Genomic DNA, 18,763 nt, shown 5'->3' on the forward strand with positions numbered 1-18,763 from the left:
CACCCCAGTTTGGAGTGAACTTGCATGCCAATTTTCTTCAACCCTTCTCATCAGCTCCTGTCAAGGTGTTAACTTCCGTGGACGACCTGGACGTCTCTGTGAGATGGTTGCAGTCCATTTTTTTTTTTTTTAATTTTTGTACCACTTTTGCTACAGTATTCTGACTGATAAGTAAAACTTTGCTGATCTTCTTGTAGCCTTCACCTTTCTGGTGTAAAGAAATTATTTTCTTTCTCAGGTCTTGTGACATTTCTCTTCCATGTGGTGCCATTGCTGACAGCATGAAATGTGAAGGTGTTTTAACACCCTTTTGTAGTCAACTGTCTGCTGGACACCTGTGTAATGAATAATTCGACTCACCTGTGGATGAATTCTTGTTAAATTAGACATTTGTAGTCTAAAATTTAGCTTTTACCACAACTGATGTGTGCGTTGATGAATGTTTATATGTGAATAAAAGTCTAAATTAAATCTGTTCAGCATCCAGTGTCAATGGAGGGACAGAATGCTCTCGGATTTAATCAAAAAGTTTCTCATTTGTGGTTTGAAGATGAACAAAAGTCTTAACAGGTTTGTAATAACATGAGGGTGAGTAAATGATGACAGAATTTTCATTTTTGGGTGAACTAATCCATTTATGTTTCTGCCTGTAGATTAGGAGAAGATGAACAAGGCAGTGATCAGAGAGTCCCAAGCTGTTCAGGGAACAGAGTGTCCTTTATTGTGCTGTAGCAGTGATGTTTTTGTCTCTGGTGGGGCATGTAATGTAGTTCACGGGTAAGTGTTGCATTGTTAAAGTCCCCAAGAGTAATAATAAAAAAGAGCATGTGTGTTGTTGCTTCATGTCTGTGATTTGATTAAACCAGCTTTTGCAGTGTCATGCTTGAAGGCTTGAGAAGGAATGTAAATATTTACCAGAATAAATGAGGAAAACTCACATGATCTTCTTGAACATTGTGATATATGTACACCAACATTCTTTATGTAAAAACCTACTCAAAAAAAAAAAAAAAAAAAAACCTTTTCAACCAGTGACCTTCATAGTTATTGTTAAAATAATAATAAAAACATTTTAGGATCTCCGTCAAACAATGTATTATTGTTTCTTTTATTAGTTTACTTTCTTCTTTTTTACTTTTTTATGACAGTGGTGGATAAAATGAGTTGTTTACAGTAACTATACACTAGTATTAAACTGTAGATGGCAGTACATTGTCGTTGTGTGCAGCAAACAACTGAAAGAAAGAAGATGCGAGGAAGGTTTAAAGATACATGTGTGCTGTTTGGGCGGCTAATGACAATAGCCTATAACAAAGAACAGAAAGTCTTTTTCCTCCAGGGGGTGCCTGATGGCTCATGAGGCGGAGTGTCAATAGCACCTCATTCAAATCTCCAGAGGTTTTTCGTCTCACTAGAGATATTTATACACTAAACGAATAATCTTTTAAATCAGATTGATGCACAGATTGCCACCTGACAATCTGGCCCCATTAATCTGAATAAAAATGATTTTAAAATACATCCGAATCCAATAATCACAAACGACTGTGATTGGTCCACTTTTAGCTTCGCTGAGAAAAATAACATATATCACGTGACAGACGCTTATACGCTGCTTCAGAAAGTAGTTTAGATAATATATTTTACTTGAGTAATGTCATTTATGACCTTTAAAACATATATTTAAAAAAAAAAAATAGATACAAAGTGAAAGCAAAAATTGGATAATTATTATTCACAACCATCGCGCCTGACCAATCAGAGACAACGCCAAAGCAGATAACCCCGCCCCATTAAAACTACACCTTCTTGCCTTCTTTGCCGCTCTTGGTTCTATTTCATGCGCATGCGCAGTGTGTAACGGAACGAGTCAACGGACGAAGTTGGAAACAAGACTGTTTGTCAGTCCAAATATTTTTAAAGAAAGAAGCAATGGGTGTGTATAATTATCTACCTTGCAATGATTTAAATTATTTGTCGTTAGATGTATAATGCTACAGTATTTCTCACGGCTAGACTGATGTAGAGTATCATAGCTTTGAAGTAACGTTACACAGCTAGTACATCATGTTGGATGAGACTGATAGATCATTTTCTGGCATGTAACGTTATTATTTGTCGTTTTGTTACAATATCTTTTTTTACGTGTAAATGAATATACATTTTTAATAATTTTAATAAATGTTTGTATCTCTCTGTAGAGTCTGTCCCTCCTCTCTCCTCACTTCGCCTGCTGGTTTCTCCCCTTCGTCTAACATCTGCCTTCATGTGGCAAGTTGTCCAGGAACAGAATGTGGAGCAGTTTGGAAAACTGGAAGAATTTGTTTCTGTGATGACAAACCTCGTGCCAGAACTGTTAAGCAGGAGGCAGAGAGCCACTTTGATAGTAGGGCTGCGAGCTAAGGTTAGATGTGTTTATGTACAGTATTTGTTTTCATTGAGGTTTGCTCTCCTGACGCAGTTACAGTGGTGAAATGTGTCAGTCCACTGTTAGATAATGTGTTAGTGCTGGATCCTTGCACATGCAACACATTTCCTGACACCCAGACTTAATAGATACAGTCAGTGTGTGTCAAGAAGGTTACTACCTGTGTGTCATTTCAGGAGAGCAACATCACATTCTGAAGTAAGAAAGAAATTACAGTAATTACGGCTCATAAGAGCTAACAGACAACAAACGTGACCTTCGCAGCCTTTGAAATGAGACCCTACTTACTTTCAGAACAATATGCAATATTTAATAATTGTTTAATGGTTAAGCATACTGCTGCAAAAGAGTTTTTCATTTCCAAAAAGTGGAATGTGGGCTAAAGTCTCTAAAGGATTAGTTCACTTTCAAATGAAAATTACCCCAAGCTTTACTCACTCTCAAGCCATCCTAGGTGTATATTGCTGCGTCCCAATTCGCCTACTTATACTATGTCCTAAAAGTATGTACTGTTTTTGTAAAGAAAAAGCACATACTTTTGAGTGTGTAGCAGAAGAGTATGCAAGCTTTGGGACATACTACCGCGTCATAATTGCGTCTTTAACAGACATTCTGTCGTTCAAACTGTCCTGTCAATCATCTTGCCGCAATTAAAATCCTTCACATTCAATTACATTTAATTTCCTACCGTATCGGAGAGAAATGTAGTCGCACGTTTATCTGCCAGTCATGGGTCTTTCATGCAGAGAACTCTCTTCATCTTTGCATAATGATGCATTTGAAAGTTAATGACCAAACGCATCATTATAAAAATGCTGTTGCAGATGAAATATAATGTGGATAACATTTAGTAAATATCTTTTTGTCAAGTTAGATACTGATTATTAATCATTCAAGCCCCCTTAACCGTCGGTCTCGCACATCCGTCATGTTTGTAGTTTTTTAACACTTTTTATTCGTATTTGTAGTTCTAATCGAATCCTCGTCCACAGCGCAATGTGTTATGGTCAATATTAGCCGTTAGAGCGTGCACGGATCTGCATCTGAAAAAGTAGACCATCCGGGTATCTTTGGAATACTAATTTCAACATACTACGATTTGGGACATACTAATTATTTTTTCGAATACTATTTAGGATGGATAGTATGCGAATTGGGACGCAGCATTTGACTTTCTTCTTTCTGATGAACACAATCTGTGAAATATTAATAAATATCTTGACACATCTGCAGTGAGCGGGATCCATCATAATGTACTCCACACGGCTCCGGTTGGTTAATAAAGGCCTTCTGAAGCAAAGCGATGCATTTGTGTAAAAAAATATATAAGTTACGAAGTAAAATATCCTGCCGGACCGCCTTCTGTATTCAACTTAAAAAGAAAGTGTAAAACTCTCGCTGTTCAAAAAGCTTACGCTACGTCCTACACCTTCCCTTTTCAACGTACGGCAAAAGATTAACTGACGCAACACCAGTTCGTTTTTTTTTTTTTTTTTTTTTCGTAATTTGAATATGGAAGGTAGTCTGGCGAAAGCTAGATATTTTACTTCATAACTTGTTAAATATGGATATTTGTTTTGCACAAATGCATCGATTCACTTCAGAAGGCCTTTATTAACCCCCCTGAAGCCGTGTGGAGTACATTTATGATGGATGGAGACACTTTCTTCAGCTCATACTTTATGATCCTGTTCACTGCCATTATAAAGCTTGGATGCTTCAGGATATTTATTCATATGTCTGTTCATCAGAAAGAAGAAAGTCATATACACCTAGGATGGCTTGAGGGTGAGTAAAGCTTGGGGTCATTTTCGTTTGAAAGTGAACTAATCCTTTAAGGAGCTGAATGCTCTTTAATATTGTTAAAGAGCTTTTAATTAAGCTTAGTTTTTTGTTAATAAAAACCAAAGAGTAAAGTGTATTTGTCAATTTAAAAAGTGAAACTGAATTTAAAATCAAAAAGATTTAGTCTAGTTTGTTACTTAAAGGTGCTATAGAGGATGTTTTGTTTTATACATTTTTGCAATATTACTTGAAACTGTCTTTACTAACTGATAAAAGACTATTTATTAGGTGCACTGAAAGTAATAATATTAATATACATCATCTGTGCACGAGGTAGGGCCTTAAAAACATCAGCCAATCGTTTACGCGATCATCGCATAAACGATTGGCCCTCTGGCTTGTCAGTCACTCCCATTACGTTCCTTGTGAGAGACGTGCGCGGCTGCACGCTCCAGTAACTTTCCACACTCCACAGGCGCCGCATGCAATGTTTTTTGTCAGGAGTAACAACTGCAGATCATGAGTTACCTGTGGTGAGTCCGACATAATGAATCCACTAACACGCCACAGCGAATGCCGGTGGTAAACACTCGTGTTCAAATACTCGTGCACGAGTTTTGGGAGGCGTTCCCTCGAAATGAGCTGTGAAGGAGGGGGGTTGTTCTTACGCATGCGCTCATTTCAAAAACTCACTAACAGTCTTTGGTTTCTCAGTCGTCGAAAACATCCTCTATAACACCTTTAAACAAGAGAAAAATAATTTTATGTAAGTTGAGAGTTTCATGTAAATGACCTTCTTTTTTTTTTATTGTCAGATATAAATGAAATATATTGCAAACAGGCCTAAAGAGCTGTTGGAGATGTAGTTAACTTTAAAACCTATTAAATGTTGTCCATTGTGAATTAATTGTCATATGTTTTGTGTGTTTTATTCACTAAATAATCTTTTAGATGATTCTTGAGATGTGTCGAGGCGAGCTTCCTGCAGACATTCACACTGTCAAATCACACATTCACCAAATTCAGACTACTGATTTATTAAAGGTATGTGGAATCTCAATGTTTTTTCATTTTTCTATTACACGTTTTTATTTTCCTTAGCAAGGGCTGATGTTTGAAGGCAATGCATTATACATGGCCAGTACTGATCTACTGATTTTAATAAAACTCAACTGAAGCACTCAAAATGCAAATGTATATCTTCTCAATGCCACTGCATTTACGTTTACAAGATGATTCTGATTAATATCAGAAGAATACTGTGATTATGTATGCATGTTATGATTACATATAATCATTTTTTTTATTGTATGCAGTAAACCGATTCCCCTGTAGAACATCAGTAAATGACCTCATGGTGTCCATAGATCCTTAAGTCTTAAAATGTAAAAATAAGTTTTAATGTAAAAATGTGGCCTTAATTAGCATTAAAATGTCTTCAATTCACTTTTCAAAGGTGCAACTGAATTGACACCACGGTAATCGTAAAATAAGTCATACAATAATGCACGTGTGAATTGAAACAAAAATGTTTTACTCTTATTATATTTTTGTATCCCCAAATAAAAATGCATTATTATTATTTGTATCATTTTATATTTTCAGTCCAGTATTATTATTACAAAACAGATTTTTTTTTTTAAAGTCCATTGTTCATTTGTAATGTACATCTCTGAGCAGGGTGATTTTGTTTGTATGCATTGAAGCCAATGGAAGTGATGTACGGGTCTTAACTTTTTGGAAAGGTCTTGAAAATGGTATTAAAAAATATTAAAATGCTGATACCTGCAGATACCTTGGACATGAATATCATTCAGTGTTTTTCAAAGGTTTTGTAAAATTGACTTTGTCCATACTAGAGCTGCACGATTAATCGTTAAAATCTCGATTCAGACGCTCATGCAGTCTTATTCCTCTACGACAGCGATTCGGCTATGTCTATTAATCTTTGATAAGAATGATCACAGCAAAAATTCAAATCTGTGTTTGTTGAGTCAGAGAGAGCAGTTATCATGTACAGGTATGAAAAACAGCTTCACAGTCTTTTCAACCACACAGTATCATTATTTCTTTGTTACAGTAATTCAAATGATCACAGAAGTACTGGGATGAAAGTTTATAGTTTGAATATAAACACTGATGTCTACGGTAGTGATCAAAATAGAGCAAATCACCTTTTGAAAATAACTTGATGTTTCAAATAAAGTTTGTATCAGTTACATTATTACAACAGTAGGTGGTGACAAGTGACTGTTAAAAAATGTATTTGTCATTAAATCATTCATTCAAGAGATTAGTTCAAAAATACTGATTCATCTAGTAATAAAACAAGTCTTTATGAGTGAGTCAATGAATCATTTCAAAGGGGGAAAAAAAATCAAATTAATTAAATATTTGTTTAAATAGACTGCGGCAATTAACATTTTGTCAGAATCACAACATTAAGAACAATGCCGCCCTCACTGTGAAAGCTCTTGTGGGTGATGCCGCAGAGGTTGGGTCACTCTCTGCACAGCTGTAATGTCTGGAGTACACACCTAAGCTTTTCACACATCATTTGCTAGTAAATGCTGTTGTGACACAGTTGGCTTAAATTGATTTTCTGTTTGTCCACAGGTGAATGACACAGACATGGAGAGCTTACAAGACAGCGTACTTCAACTCGTTCTGAGTTTGCTAGAGGATTCCATGAAAAGAGAGTACTTCTTTCAGGTCAGTGCCTTCAAGATCCATTAAAAAAGTTTGAGACGTACTGCAGATGAACAAACATTCTTGAGTATGAAATGTTCCAGATAAAAACAACGTGCATGGATGTATACGAGAACAAGAGAATGACATTAATCTGCATTTTATGATTACTGCCACTAGAGGGGCCTATAGTTTTTCTATGGAGATTCTATGTATTTCTATGTGTTTGTGTGAGTCTGTTCTGCATTGGGGATATTCTAGTCTCATTTGAGCATGTGTGTGTTCTGGATTGTGGCAGATCTTTATATATTTTTTGACCAAAAAAATAGTTTTCCCCCATTTCCCATTCATTCCTTATGGGGGTCAAATTGACCCGCAAGGGAAGGATTTGTTACCATTTTTATTACAACTACAAATCCTATGAATCCTGTCATTTTTTTGTGTGTGTGTGTGTGTGTGTGAGAGTGTGTATATTCTCATTTCAAGTGCGAAAGTTTTAAGCCCGGAACACACTAAGCCGGCGGTCGGCCGTCGGGCAGTTTTTGTCAGTGTGTTCCGCACTGTCGGCTGAAGTTTGTTCTCGTCTGGGTTTTTGTCTGGCCGATTCGACATGTTGAATCGGCGTCGGAGCTCGTAGGTCAGTCGGGCCATCTGATCATTCTGATTGGCTGTTCAGCTACTGCCACCTGCTGGTACGGAAAGGCATTTCATCTTACGCAGGCGCAGAATGGACGTACTACTTGGCCATCGGGTGTCGAGCGTCAGTTTGGTGTGTCAGATCAACTTTGGACATAGACGCTGCCGATGTGAGCCAACCCTGCCGCTTTCGTCGCCACTAGTTTGTCGCCGTCAGCTTAGTGTGTTCCGGGCTTTAGACCACTCAGATAAACACCAGATTTTTAAAAATTCAAAATATAATCATTTTGGGTCAAAATGACCCGAGGAAAGGAGTAGGGTTCATCTTTTTTTTTTTAAGCGTGAAGGAGCAACCAGGTCTAAAATGGATAGTTTCTGATCTTGACTGAATAATTTCTTGACTGAGTAACTTTTGTAACCTTAGATAAATGTATAATTTAAAAAGAACTTACTTTACATTTGATTACAACTGATTTCAGTTTCTGCACCTGAACTTTGTTGAGTTTTATTTATTTGTACTATAGCTAATTTATTTGTTCTTATTTTATTACTGACTACTTGTCTTTACTAATGAAATTTGAAATTTATATTAGTTTTTCTAATTGTTTTTGCTGTGGTATATTGTTAAAACTATAGGCAAAAGCTCCTTCTGTATGTATTCCTTACGCTGTTCGGCTGTTGATTTTTGTTCTGTAGGCTGCTGATTTTTGCTCACAGTATTCAGTTGCTACAGAAAGTTTTGCAAAAAGACAGAATAAATATAGGCTATTTAAATGTTTGACTTTTAATTTGACATTTTTTTATTTTATTGGAATCAAAACTGGGAATCGATAAGAATAGGAATCGATAAGCAGAATTGGAATCGCTTAAATTCAGACAATACCCAACCACACGTGTAACTGTAAAAAAACCCAGAAAACTTTGTTTGTCTATGGGTGAATGTTTATTCTCAGCTCCATAAGAGTTCTCTTGCACCTTTCATTTCAGAGTCTTGTGAACATGTGCTAAAGACATGTCTTTGATGTCCGACCTGCACCATAGGTGCTATGAACTGCAGTGGAAGTTGCTCAATCTTAATGGCTGTTTTTCAGATAGGTTTGCATGAAGACTTCAAATGAAATTTGTCTTTGTGTTTCAGGAAGTATTTCCGGTCGAGTATGGTCCTGACTTTGATAAAGCACTGCAAGTCCTTGTTGGCTTTTTCCTCTCCAGATTGGAGCAACTTCTGCCTGTACCAAACTTCAAACAGGTCTGATGATACACGCTTATCATATCTGAATGATTCAGGCCTGCTACTTATTATACAGATTTGTTTGTGTTTTTAATGTATTTTTAATCTTCATTTTCTTTCATTTCAGCTTTCATTGTTGCTCAGCTGTCACCCTGGGGAGCTCGATGCATGTGTGGACTCTGTTTGCAAATCACACAATTTGCTATCCTTGCTGCAAGACAGATGTTTGTGGGACTTTGGAAAAAAATGGTAAAATTTAGCCTTTGAATATTAGTGTTATTCCATATGCTTTAGGTTGAACTTGATATGTTAGAGAATTAGAGCTGAGATATCTACTTCGCCCAGTAAACAGGTTTGAGAATTCTGATTGGCTGTTTCTTTAACAAAGCTGAATAAGCTTTCTAGATAAAAATGGAAAATCACAAATTTATGTTGAGATATACTAAAACTTATCCGGCTAACCAGAGCACCAGATGAAGATTGAGGCCCACTTATATTACTATAAAATACAGTTATTAAGCACAATTGGTCAATGGCTAATTTTGTTTTCATATTTTTATTTTGAAGCTCTTCCATCAATAGTTGAGGATCGAATAGTATCATCATTGTCACTGCCGCCTGTTGGCGACTCGGTCATTATAAACCAGCACAATGATGATGGCAAGTTACTGCCTCTTGATTCTAAAAACCTGCCAAACCAACAACATAGTATGGACAAGGAGACTGGGACAGGTGATCCAAATGCCCAGGATGTGGGATCCAGCTCCAGCTGTGAATCATCAGAGTCTTCCAGAGACAGTGATGGAGAAAAGGAAACAAACTCAAACGCTGATGAATTGCAACGGTACGTTTACGTTACCAATATTACTAGGTGTGGGCAGGATGGTCAGCTAGTTATATAACAACCAACTAATCAATTACTGAAGTTGAATAGATTATTTATTTTTTTAATTTAGTTTGAAGGAATAGTGCAAAAATCATTTCTATCACTCTCATCTCTTCAGATTTGTATAATTTTCTTTTTTCTGTAGAACACAAAGAAAGATATTTGTGACCCTGGACCACAAAACCAGTCATAAGGGTCAATTTATACATCATCTGAAAACTGAATAAAAAAGCTGTCCATTTGATGTATGGTTTGTTAGGATAAATTTGGTACAACTATTTGAAAATTTGGAATCTGAGGTACAAAAAAATCTAAATATTGAGAAAATCACCTTTTAAAGTTGTCCAAATAAAGTCCTTAGCAATGCATATTACTTACAAAAATACATTTTAGATATATTTAAGGTAGGAAATTTACAAAGTATCTTCATGGAACATGATCTTTACTTAATATCCAGTGCTTCCCACAGGTTTGAAATATACTTGCGGTGGTAGCCGGGCGAAAAATCCTCCTATTACCCACGGCACAGAAATGGTCTACTACATGTGACAAACAAATAATGTGTGATTTTTAACAGTATTTTTATTTATTGAAATTAATTTTAATTACATAGCATATTACATTTAATTACATACTAATATTATGCATTATTATGCATTGTAAATTATGCAAAATTACAGCATTTAAATGGTTCACCTTTTCCTATGTTCTCCTTGCTGTCATATAGTGTCTCTCTCAGTGAATGGGACACAGATTTTACTAGTAAAATTTATAAAATGAATAATATATGTGTCAAATAATGTTCTTAGTCTTTTCTTCCTGTGGGGGAGACTACAATAATTTACTATGAATTAAATGGAAATCAAATTAAATACAATTTATTGTGTAACCAAAATACCAATAATGCCCAAAAGAAAAAGAAAAAAACGTAGCGTGTGACTTTTAAGTATAAACAAGCTCGAAATACACCAGGACTCTTATTTTGAAATGTCTGTACTATTACATGCTAATCCTTCAGATTCTTACAATCATCTGAAACATTTTATATAAAGGCCATGAAGTAGACTTTGTATTAATTCATCAACTTGAGTTCATTAGCAATCGCTTGGCATAAATCTGTGCTTTTCATTGATTGAGAATCACTTTGAAGCAGTCTAAGGCACTGTTGCGCGAGCTTGTAGAACGTGCAACAGCGCCGCCTTGTGACTTTGCAGAATGCAGCGCACGTGGGAATGCTAGCGGGAGTAAACGGTTCTGACGCACACATAATGAGCAGGTACGAAACGACTAGTTATTCGATTGCGGATGGTTTCATTCTCTTTTGCGGATATAAAAGTATAAGAGGATAAAAATAATAAGAGCAAAAATGTGTCTCCAAATATACTTGGGTGGCCGTTATTATATGTGGGCGGCCCGCCCAAGTAAAGTCTATGTGTGGGAAGCACTGATATCCTAATGATTTTTGGCATAAAAGAAAAATCGATAATTTTGACCCATACAATGTATTGTTGGCTATTGCTACAAATTTACCCATGCGACTTATGACTGGTTTTGTGGTTCAGGGTCACATTTGAAGAATTTTTTTAGCTGTTTTTGTCCATACAGTGAAAGTCATTGGGGTCCAAGGCTCAAGCTCCAAAATCAGCAATATGGGCATTTTATATGTTGAACGCCACAAAATTGAAGTTGTCACACTCAAATGAAATCATTTTTGGTGTTGGTGTTAATGATGTAGGTGATAGTTTTCTGATATGCAATTTCTGAGAGTGTAACAAATTCACAACATTTATTAATAATTTCAAGATAATTACTGTCAGACTGTTATCAAAATGTCTGCTTTGAGTAATATTCCCTATTATCTTACTGTCTGTTTTTTAGGACTGAGCACATTGCTATGAAATTTGCTCTGTACTGTTCTTGAATTAAAGGGTTAGTTCACCTCAAAATGAAACTTCTGTCATTAATTACTCGCCCTCATGTCGTTCCACATGCGTAAGACTTTCGTTCATCTTCAGAACACAAATGAAGATATTTTTGATGAATCAGATTTCCTTTCATAGACTGCCTTTGCAACTAAAAAAAGTTCATGAAGAAATTGGAATCGAGCAATCCAGATGAATCGAGCGGTTTAGTCCAAATTTTTTGAATAATGCACAAGAACAAACCTCTTCCGGAAGCTTAAACGTGCTGCACAACCAATGAGGTTCATTCTGAGCTTTTTGAGCACATTTGAGCTTTTGGAAGAGATCTGTTCTTGTGCGTTATTCAGGTTCAGTTGAGCTTCTGCTTATGTTCGCTGATCAAGGTTTACATGTGATTAAAAGCCTAAATAAAATCTGTTCATCATAACAAGCGATTGATCCTCTTCAGAAAATTTGGACTAAACCACTCGATTCATATGGATTAGTTTTACAATCTCTTTATGAACTTTTTAAGGTGTCAAAGTTTTACTGACATCATTCTGTCATCAAAAATATCTTAATTTTTGTTCTAAAGATGAACAAAGGTCTTACGGGTGTGGAACGACATGAGGGTGAGTAATAAATGACAGAATTTTCATTTTGGAGTGAACTAACCCTTTAAGATATAAAAATGTTTGATTTGTAAAACATCCTGTTTATTCTTTTTGTAGGAATAACTCAGAAGAGCCAAGCGTACCGTCATCCACCAATGATGCTCATAGAGGTACAGCCCTTCCGAATATCTGTCAAGATTCTCATTACACCTTTTTATCATCTTTAGACTAAACCATCTCTGTTTGTCCAATGTTTTCCTTTAGGTGATTTAATTTTTCAGACTGCTGTGCCTCTCCAGCGGCCCGCTCTTGACACCTTCCCAAACTCACCCTCTAAAGGCTTCCACTATGCAGGCAGAACCGTGCACAAATGTCAGCAGTGCACGAAATACTTCATCTATCGCTCTGATCTTGTCAAGCACCAGGAAATTCACACCCAGTCGGGGACGCACGAGTGTCATCAGTGTGGGCAAGTTTTCGACGATTTGACGCAGCTGACGGCGCACAAGAACATCAGCTGCAATACCAGAATTTTCAAGTGCATCAAATGCACAGCCCACTTTAGATCCCTCAGGACCCTATACAGACACAACCGAGTGCACAAAGAGAAAACCACACACAAATGCCCTGAATGTGGACGGATGTTCACAAGTCTGTCACGACTGGTCGGTCACCGGCGAGCTCACCGAACTCCTGCTGTTAAAAGGAACTACACCTGTAAACAATGCAACGAGACTTTCGGCTCGTACCGAGCCAGTTTAATCCACCAGAAGACTCATAAAGTTAAAGACGCTCCCCCGTCGAAACCGGAACGCCAGCCAGGAAAGTGTCGTTTTTGTGATTTGACGTTCAGCGTCGACAGCGAATTAAGAAGCCATCTGAAGACGCACGCAGAGTTTAGGCCGTATATATGCGACCAGTGCGGGAAGTGCTTTTCGGCAAACAGCAGCCTGCTCGCCCACCTCTCAAATCACACGGGCGAAAAACCTCTCCTATGTTCGCAATGCGGAAAGCGGTTTTACAGCAAAATCCAATTAAAATCCCACATGAGATGTCATTCTGGCGAGCGGCCGCACGTCTGTCCGTACTGCGAGAAGCAGTTTTCACTGTCTGGGAATTTGAAAATCCACATCAGGATTCACACTGGGGAGAAGCCGTACGTTTGCCATCAGTGCGGAAAGGGTTTCGTCTCCGCCGGATGCCTGCAGGTGCATCTGCGTTCTCACACGGGAGAAAAGCCGTATCAGTGTAAAATCTGCAGCAAGAAATTCGTGGTTTCGAGTCACCTGACGGCGCACATGTGCTTTCACACCGGAGAGCGTCCACACTGCTGCTTACAGTGCGGGAAACGATTCATCCGCCGCTATGACTTGAGCAAGCACATGTACACTCATATTGGGAAGAGGCCGTTCCCGTGTCCTCTGTGCCCAAAGGCTTACACGTGTCGTACGCACTTGAACAGGCACATGAAGAGCCACAGTGTTTGACTTGAATCACGTTGTCATCCCGAGTGCCTTGTGTGGAGTGAAAACATAGTTCAATCAAAAAATTCAATCCTGTCATTATTTACTCGCCCTCATGACCAATGTCCATGTCCAAACCCGTTTACTGTTGTGGTTTTTCTGTGGAACACAAAAAGAAACTTTTCCATTTGAAAGCTCATAGTTGACCACATCTTTCAAGCTCTAAAAATGACAAATGTCATCATTATAGTCCATACAGCTTATGCGTTATATTCCAAATCTTGTCAAGTCATATTATTCCTTTCTGTGAGTAATGAATTAAAATTCAAGTTGTTTATTCAATGATAATATTCCCTGTCTTCTGAGCTGTTAACTGTGGCCGGATCATTGAGTTATTGAGTTGAGAACTAGAGCAGTTTGATTTGTTAACCAAATCTGATTGATTAAAAATAATTGTCTCCGAAGAAACAAAAATGAACAGCGTACTGAATGCGAGTACTACTGCTGAATGACAACTTAAAGGGTTAGTTTACACAAAAATGAAAATTCTGTCACTAAATACTCGTCCTCATGTAATTTCACACCCCTTTGTTCATCTTCAGAACACAAATTAAGATCTTTTTGATAAAATCCAATGGCTCAGTGAGGCCTCCATTGACAGCAAGACAATTAACACTTTCAGATGCCCAGAAAGCTACTAAAGACGTATTTAAAACAGTTCATGTGACTACAGTGGTTCAACCTTAATATTATAAAGTGGCGAGAATACTTTTTGTGCGCTAAAAAAACAAAATAACGACTTTATTCAACAATATCTAGTGATGGGCGATTTCAAAACACTGCTTCATGAAGCTTCGAAGCTTTACAAATCTTTTGTTTCGAATCAGTGATTCGGAGTGCGTATCAAACTGCCAAAGTCATGTGATTTTTAGTAAACAAGGCTTCGTTACGTCATAAGTGTTTCGAAACTTCAATAGTTTGCGTAACTTTGGCAGTTTGATACACACTCTGAACCATTGATTCGAAACAAAAGATTCGTAAAGCTTCGAAGCTTCATGAAGCAGTGTTTTGAAATCGCCCATCACTAGATATTGTTGAATAAAGTCGTTATTTAGTTTTTTTTGGTGCACAAAAAGTATTCTCATCGCTTCGTAATATTAAGGTTGAACCACTGTAGTCACATGAACTGTTTTAAATATGTTTTTAGTAGCTTTCTAGGCATCTGAAAGTGTTAATTATCTTGCTGTCAATTCAGGCTGAGCCATCGGATTTCATCAAAAATATCTTAATTTGTGTTCCAAAGATGAACGAAAGTCTTACGGGTGTGGAACGACATGAGGGTGAGTAATTAATGACAGAATTTTCATTTTTGGGTGAACTAACCCTTTAAGCTCAAGTGTGTTTCCCACACAAAACCAAGACTTCAGAAGACTTGCAGACATAAGAGTGAGTAAATAAGTTGAGGTGAACTTTCCCTTTAATTAAAATGTTTTCTGCCAATCTGACGCCGCCGTTGAACTGCAGTTGTTTCACTACAACAAAGTCATTTGAAGAGCAGCTTTAACATTTTCTTGCATTACTAATGTGTAACATAGTTTTGTGCCATGGATATTTTCTGTAGAAATATAGGTTTGGAGCCCACTGTTAAAAGTTTTTCTTTTAGATTTAGGTTTTTCTAAGATTATTTTAAGCTAGAATCATGCTCAGTATGCAATTATTAACGAAATGTGCTGAATGTTATAGCCTCATACTAAACTAAATAAATGTGTTGATGACTTAAAGTGGGAATTAAAAAATTCATATTGTTAATGGTGGTGTCATTTTTAAATATCTTTTTTTTTTTTTTTTATCAAGATAAACAGGTGTGTAGCCTATTGTATACATAAAAAGAAATTCAAGGTAGTAGTGATGTTCAGTCAATAAAAAAATAAAAGTTTGCCATTTTAGGTGTGTTTTAAAATGCAGAAAAAGAAGAAAGCAATGAGAGACAAAGAAGCTGAAGGACCAGCTGAAGCAGACAGACATCATCTGGATCCAAAGCCCTTTATGACAATTTAATAAAAACTGGCATATTTTTTTAATTTGTTAATCTGTTGAATTGACGTTCATCAATAACTACAACTAAAGATTGTTTTAAAAAGTCAGATGCTGTTACTTGCTCTGGCCCTTCTCTGCATATCATAATGACTAGATATGAAGTAGCTTATTGTCAGTGAATGGCTAGTTGTCTAATAAAGACATCTAAAGAAAGACATCTCCATCCCTCGAAGAAAAGTCTTCACGGTGTGTTAGTAGTTGACTAACTGGGGCTCGGTTTTAATGTCTCACATTTGGTTTTAGTCACATGTTTAAGGAAGGGATAAAAGAAGATTGTAACTGTTGCTCTGTTTTTTGTTTTTTTTTTTTCTTCTTTTCTCTGGCTCGTTTCTTGGGCCTCTGCTCTTCCTGGAAAACTGGGTTAAATCCATAGGCCAGACTGAAGTCCCCAGCACTCTCTCTCTGTCTTTCTCAGGTAACATTCAACACACATCCTGGGTACAATTAACTGTGTTTTATCATCTATTTTGTATCCAAATTCATGTGTAACCATAACCAAATACTGTTATTAAATCCTTTCAACTATAAAGTATGTGCTAACTTGTTTTGATTCAGTATTATTATCAAAGTGCTACCTATTGCACTACAATATAGTCACAAAGTAGCAATGCTCTCCCACATATTTTGCTATTCTAGCTGTGCTTATGTCTGTCGTTGGTATACAGTATCTCACAGAAGTGAGTACACCCCTCACATTTTTGTAAATATTTTATTATATCTTTTCATGTGACAACACTGAAGAACTGACACTTTGCTACAATGTAAAGTCGTGAGTGCACAGCTTGTATAACAGTGTAAATTTGCTGTCCCCTCAAAATAACTCAACACACACCCATTAATGTCTAAACCACTGGCCACAAAAGTGAGTACACCCCTAAGTGAAAATGTCCAAATTGGGCCCAAAGTGTCAATATTTTGTGTGGCCACCATTATTTTCCAGCACTGCCTTAACCCTCTTGGGCATGGAGTTCACCAGAGCTTCACAGGTTTCCACTGGAGTCTTCTTCCACTCCTCCATGACGACATCACGGACCTGGTGGATGTTAGAGACCTTGCGCTTCTCCACCTTCTGTTTGAGGATGCCCCACAGATGCTCAATGGGGTTTAGGTCTCGACATGCTTGGCCAGTCCATCACCTTTACCCTCAGCTTCTTTAGCAAGGCAGTGGTCGTTTTGGAGGTGTGTTTGGGGTCGTTATCATGTTGGAATACGGCCCATTCTCGGAGGGGAGGGGATCATGCTCTGCTCATTCATGGTTCCCTCAATGAACTGTAGCTCCCCGGTGCTGGCAGCACTCATGCAGCCCCAGGCCATGACGCTCCCACCACCATGCTTGACTGTAGGCAAGACATATATGTCTTTGTACTCCTCACCTGGTTGCCGCCACACATGCTTGACACCATCTGAACCAAATAAGTTTATCTTGGTCTTATCAGACCACAGGACATGGTTCCAGTAATCCATGTCCTTAGTCTGCTTGTCTTCAGCAATCTGTTTGCAGGCTTTCTTGTGCATCATCTTTAGAAGAGGCTCTCTTCTGGGACAACAGCCACGCAGAGCAATTTGATGCAGTGTGCGGCGTATGGTCTGTGCACTGACAGGCTGACCCCCCACCCCTTCAAGCTCTGTAGCAATGCTGGCAGCACTCATATGTCTATTTCCCAAAAACAGCCTCTGGATATGACGCTGAGCACGTGCACTCAACTTCTTTGGTCGACCTTGGCGAGGCCTGTTCTGAGTGGAACCTGTCCTGTTTAACCGCTGTATGGTCTTGGCCACCGTGCTGCAGCTCAGTTTCAGGGTCTTGGCAATCTTCTTATACCCTATGCCATCTTTATGTAGAGCAACAATTCTTTTTTCAGATCAGAGAGTTCTTTGCCATGAGGTGCCATGTTGAACTTCCAGTGACATGTATGAGAGAGTGAGAGCGATAACACCAAATTTAACACACCTGCTCCCCATTCACACCTGAGATCTTGTAACACTAACAAGTCACATGACACCGGGGAGAGAAAATGGCTAATTGGGCCCAATTTGGACATTTTCACTTAGGGGTGTACTCACTTTTGTGGCCAGCGGTTTAGAGGAGTTATTTTGAGGGGACAGAAAATTTACACTGTTATACAAGCTGTACACTCACTACTTTACATTGAAGCAAAGTGTCATTTCTTCAGTGTTGTCACATGAAAAGATATAATAAAATATTTACAAAAATGTGAGGGGTGTACTCACTTCTGTGAGAGACTGTAAGTGGCAGTAGGTGGACAAGAAATGTACAGTTTTTTTTTTGTATTTTTTGTTAAGTTTATGAAAAAGTAATTTAAAGTTTATTGAACTCTGTCTGAAATGTTCAGAGCAATCATAAGAATACTGATTTTAGTTCAAATTCTGAAGTTAAAGGTGCTCTAAGCAATCCTGGGTGGAGTAACTTCCTGTTGACGTTTGAAGTGTTGTTAAACAAAACAGAGGCTAGCTAGACCCTCCCTCCTCCTCCTCCTCCTCCCCCTCCCCTCCATGCGTCCTGAAACAGTCATGAATGCGCATTTAAAATCATTCTTGTCAGTTATTGGCTGGAGCACGTTTATTATGTTTTGTGGTCCAGGCTGCACCAGTTTGTTTTTATTGCCGTTTTTGGAGCTTGTGGCGACTACAGAGACCGTCTTTTTTTACAGTGTGTTCAGGGGACAGGCAGCTAGCGGATAGTGAGGAGATGTTTGCTGTATGTGACAAAAAATGTTTTGGCCTAAAAATCACTTAGAGCACCTTTAAGCCTTTGATCAAAAATGATGTGGTTGCAGTCACAAAAAGTGCCCATTTCAGGCTTTAGTATAGCAAAAGTGTGAGATTTTGCTAAGCTTTTATATTTATATATACTTTTACATCTGGTTAATAGGAAAATGTTGATTTTATCACAAATACATTTTATAATAATATTCAGAGAGCTCCCATAGTGTCCATAACTTAAAATAATGACCAATAATAATAGGGATTTGATGCCAAGTAATGCATTTTGGTAAAAAATCTAAAAATGTGT

The 18,763-nt window shown here is 37.7% G+C and overlaps 1 protein-coding gene across 2 annotated transcripts; it reads left to right on the plus strand.

Annotated features, from left to right (window-relative positions):
* The first annotated feature begins 1,789 nt into the window (after positions 1-1,789).
* On the plus strand, positions 1,790-14,314 carry zgc:171422 (uncharacterized protein LOC100001353 homolog). 2 transcript variants are annotated; one of them, XR_007179377.1, is made up of 8 exons: positions 1,790-1,936; positions 2,202-2,404; positions 5,165-5,257; positions 6,830-6,925; positions 8,676-8,786; positions 8,896-9,017; positions 9,336-9,612; positions 12,287-12,339. XR_007179377.1 is itself a non-coding variant. In XM_048154975.1 (8 exons), exons 4-8 carry the CDS (start codon positions 8,695-8,697, stop codon positions 13,654-13,656), a joined length of 1,767 nt encoding a protein of 588 aa, XP_048010932.1. In that variant the 5' UTR covers positions 2,218-2,404; positions 5,165-5,257; positions 6,830-6,925; positions 8,676-8,694; the 3' UTR covers positions 13,657-14,314. The 2 variants fall into 2 exon arrangements, 1 of the variants encoding a protein (XP_048010932.1); XM_048154975.1 differs by lacking the exon at positions 1,790-1,936 and adding an exon at positions 12,434-14,314 and having other exon boundaries at positions 2,218-2,404.
* Positions 14,315-18,763: the final 4,449 nt, after the last annotated feature.

Source organism: Megalobrama amblycephala, linkage group LG14, assembly GCF_018812025.1.
Source record: "Megalobrama amblycephala isolate DHTTF-2021 linkage group LG14, ASM1881202v1, whole genome shotgun sequence".
Classification (NCBI taxonomy): Eukaryota; Metazoa; Chordata; class Actinopteri; order Cypriniformes; family Xenocyprididae; genus Megalobrama; species Megalobrama amblycephala.

Excerpts from the sequence above, each read along its gene's own strand:
- zgc:171422 (XM_048154975.1), top strand. The coding sequence starts at position 8,695 with ATGGTCCTGACTTTGATAAAGCACTGCAAGTCCTTGTTGGCTTTTTCC. Across the intron at positions 9,613-12,286 it reads AACGCTGATGAATTGCAACG|GAATAACTCAGAAGAGCCAA; the intron begins GTACGTTTACGT and ends TTCTTTTTGTAG. Across the intron at positions 12,340-12,433 it reads CACCAATGATGCTCATAGAG|GTGATTTAATTTTTCAGACT; the intron begins GTACAGCCCTTC and ends GTTTTCCTTTAG.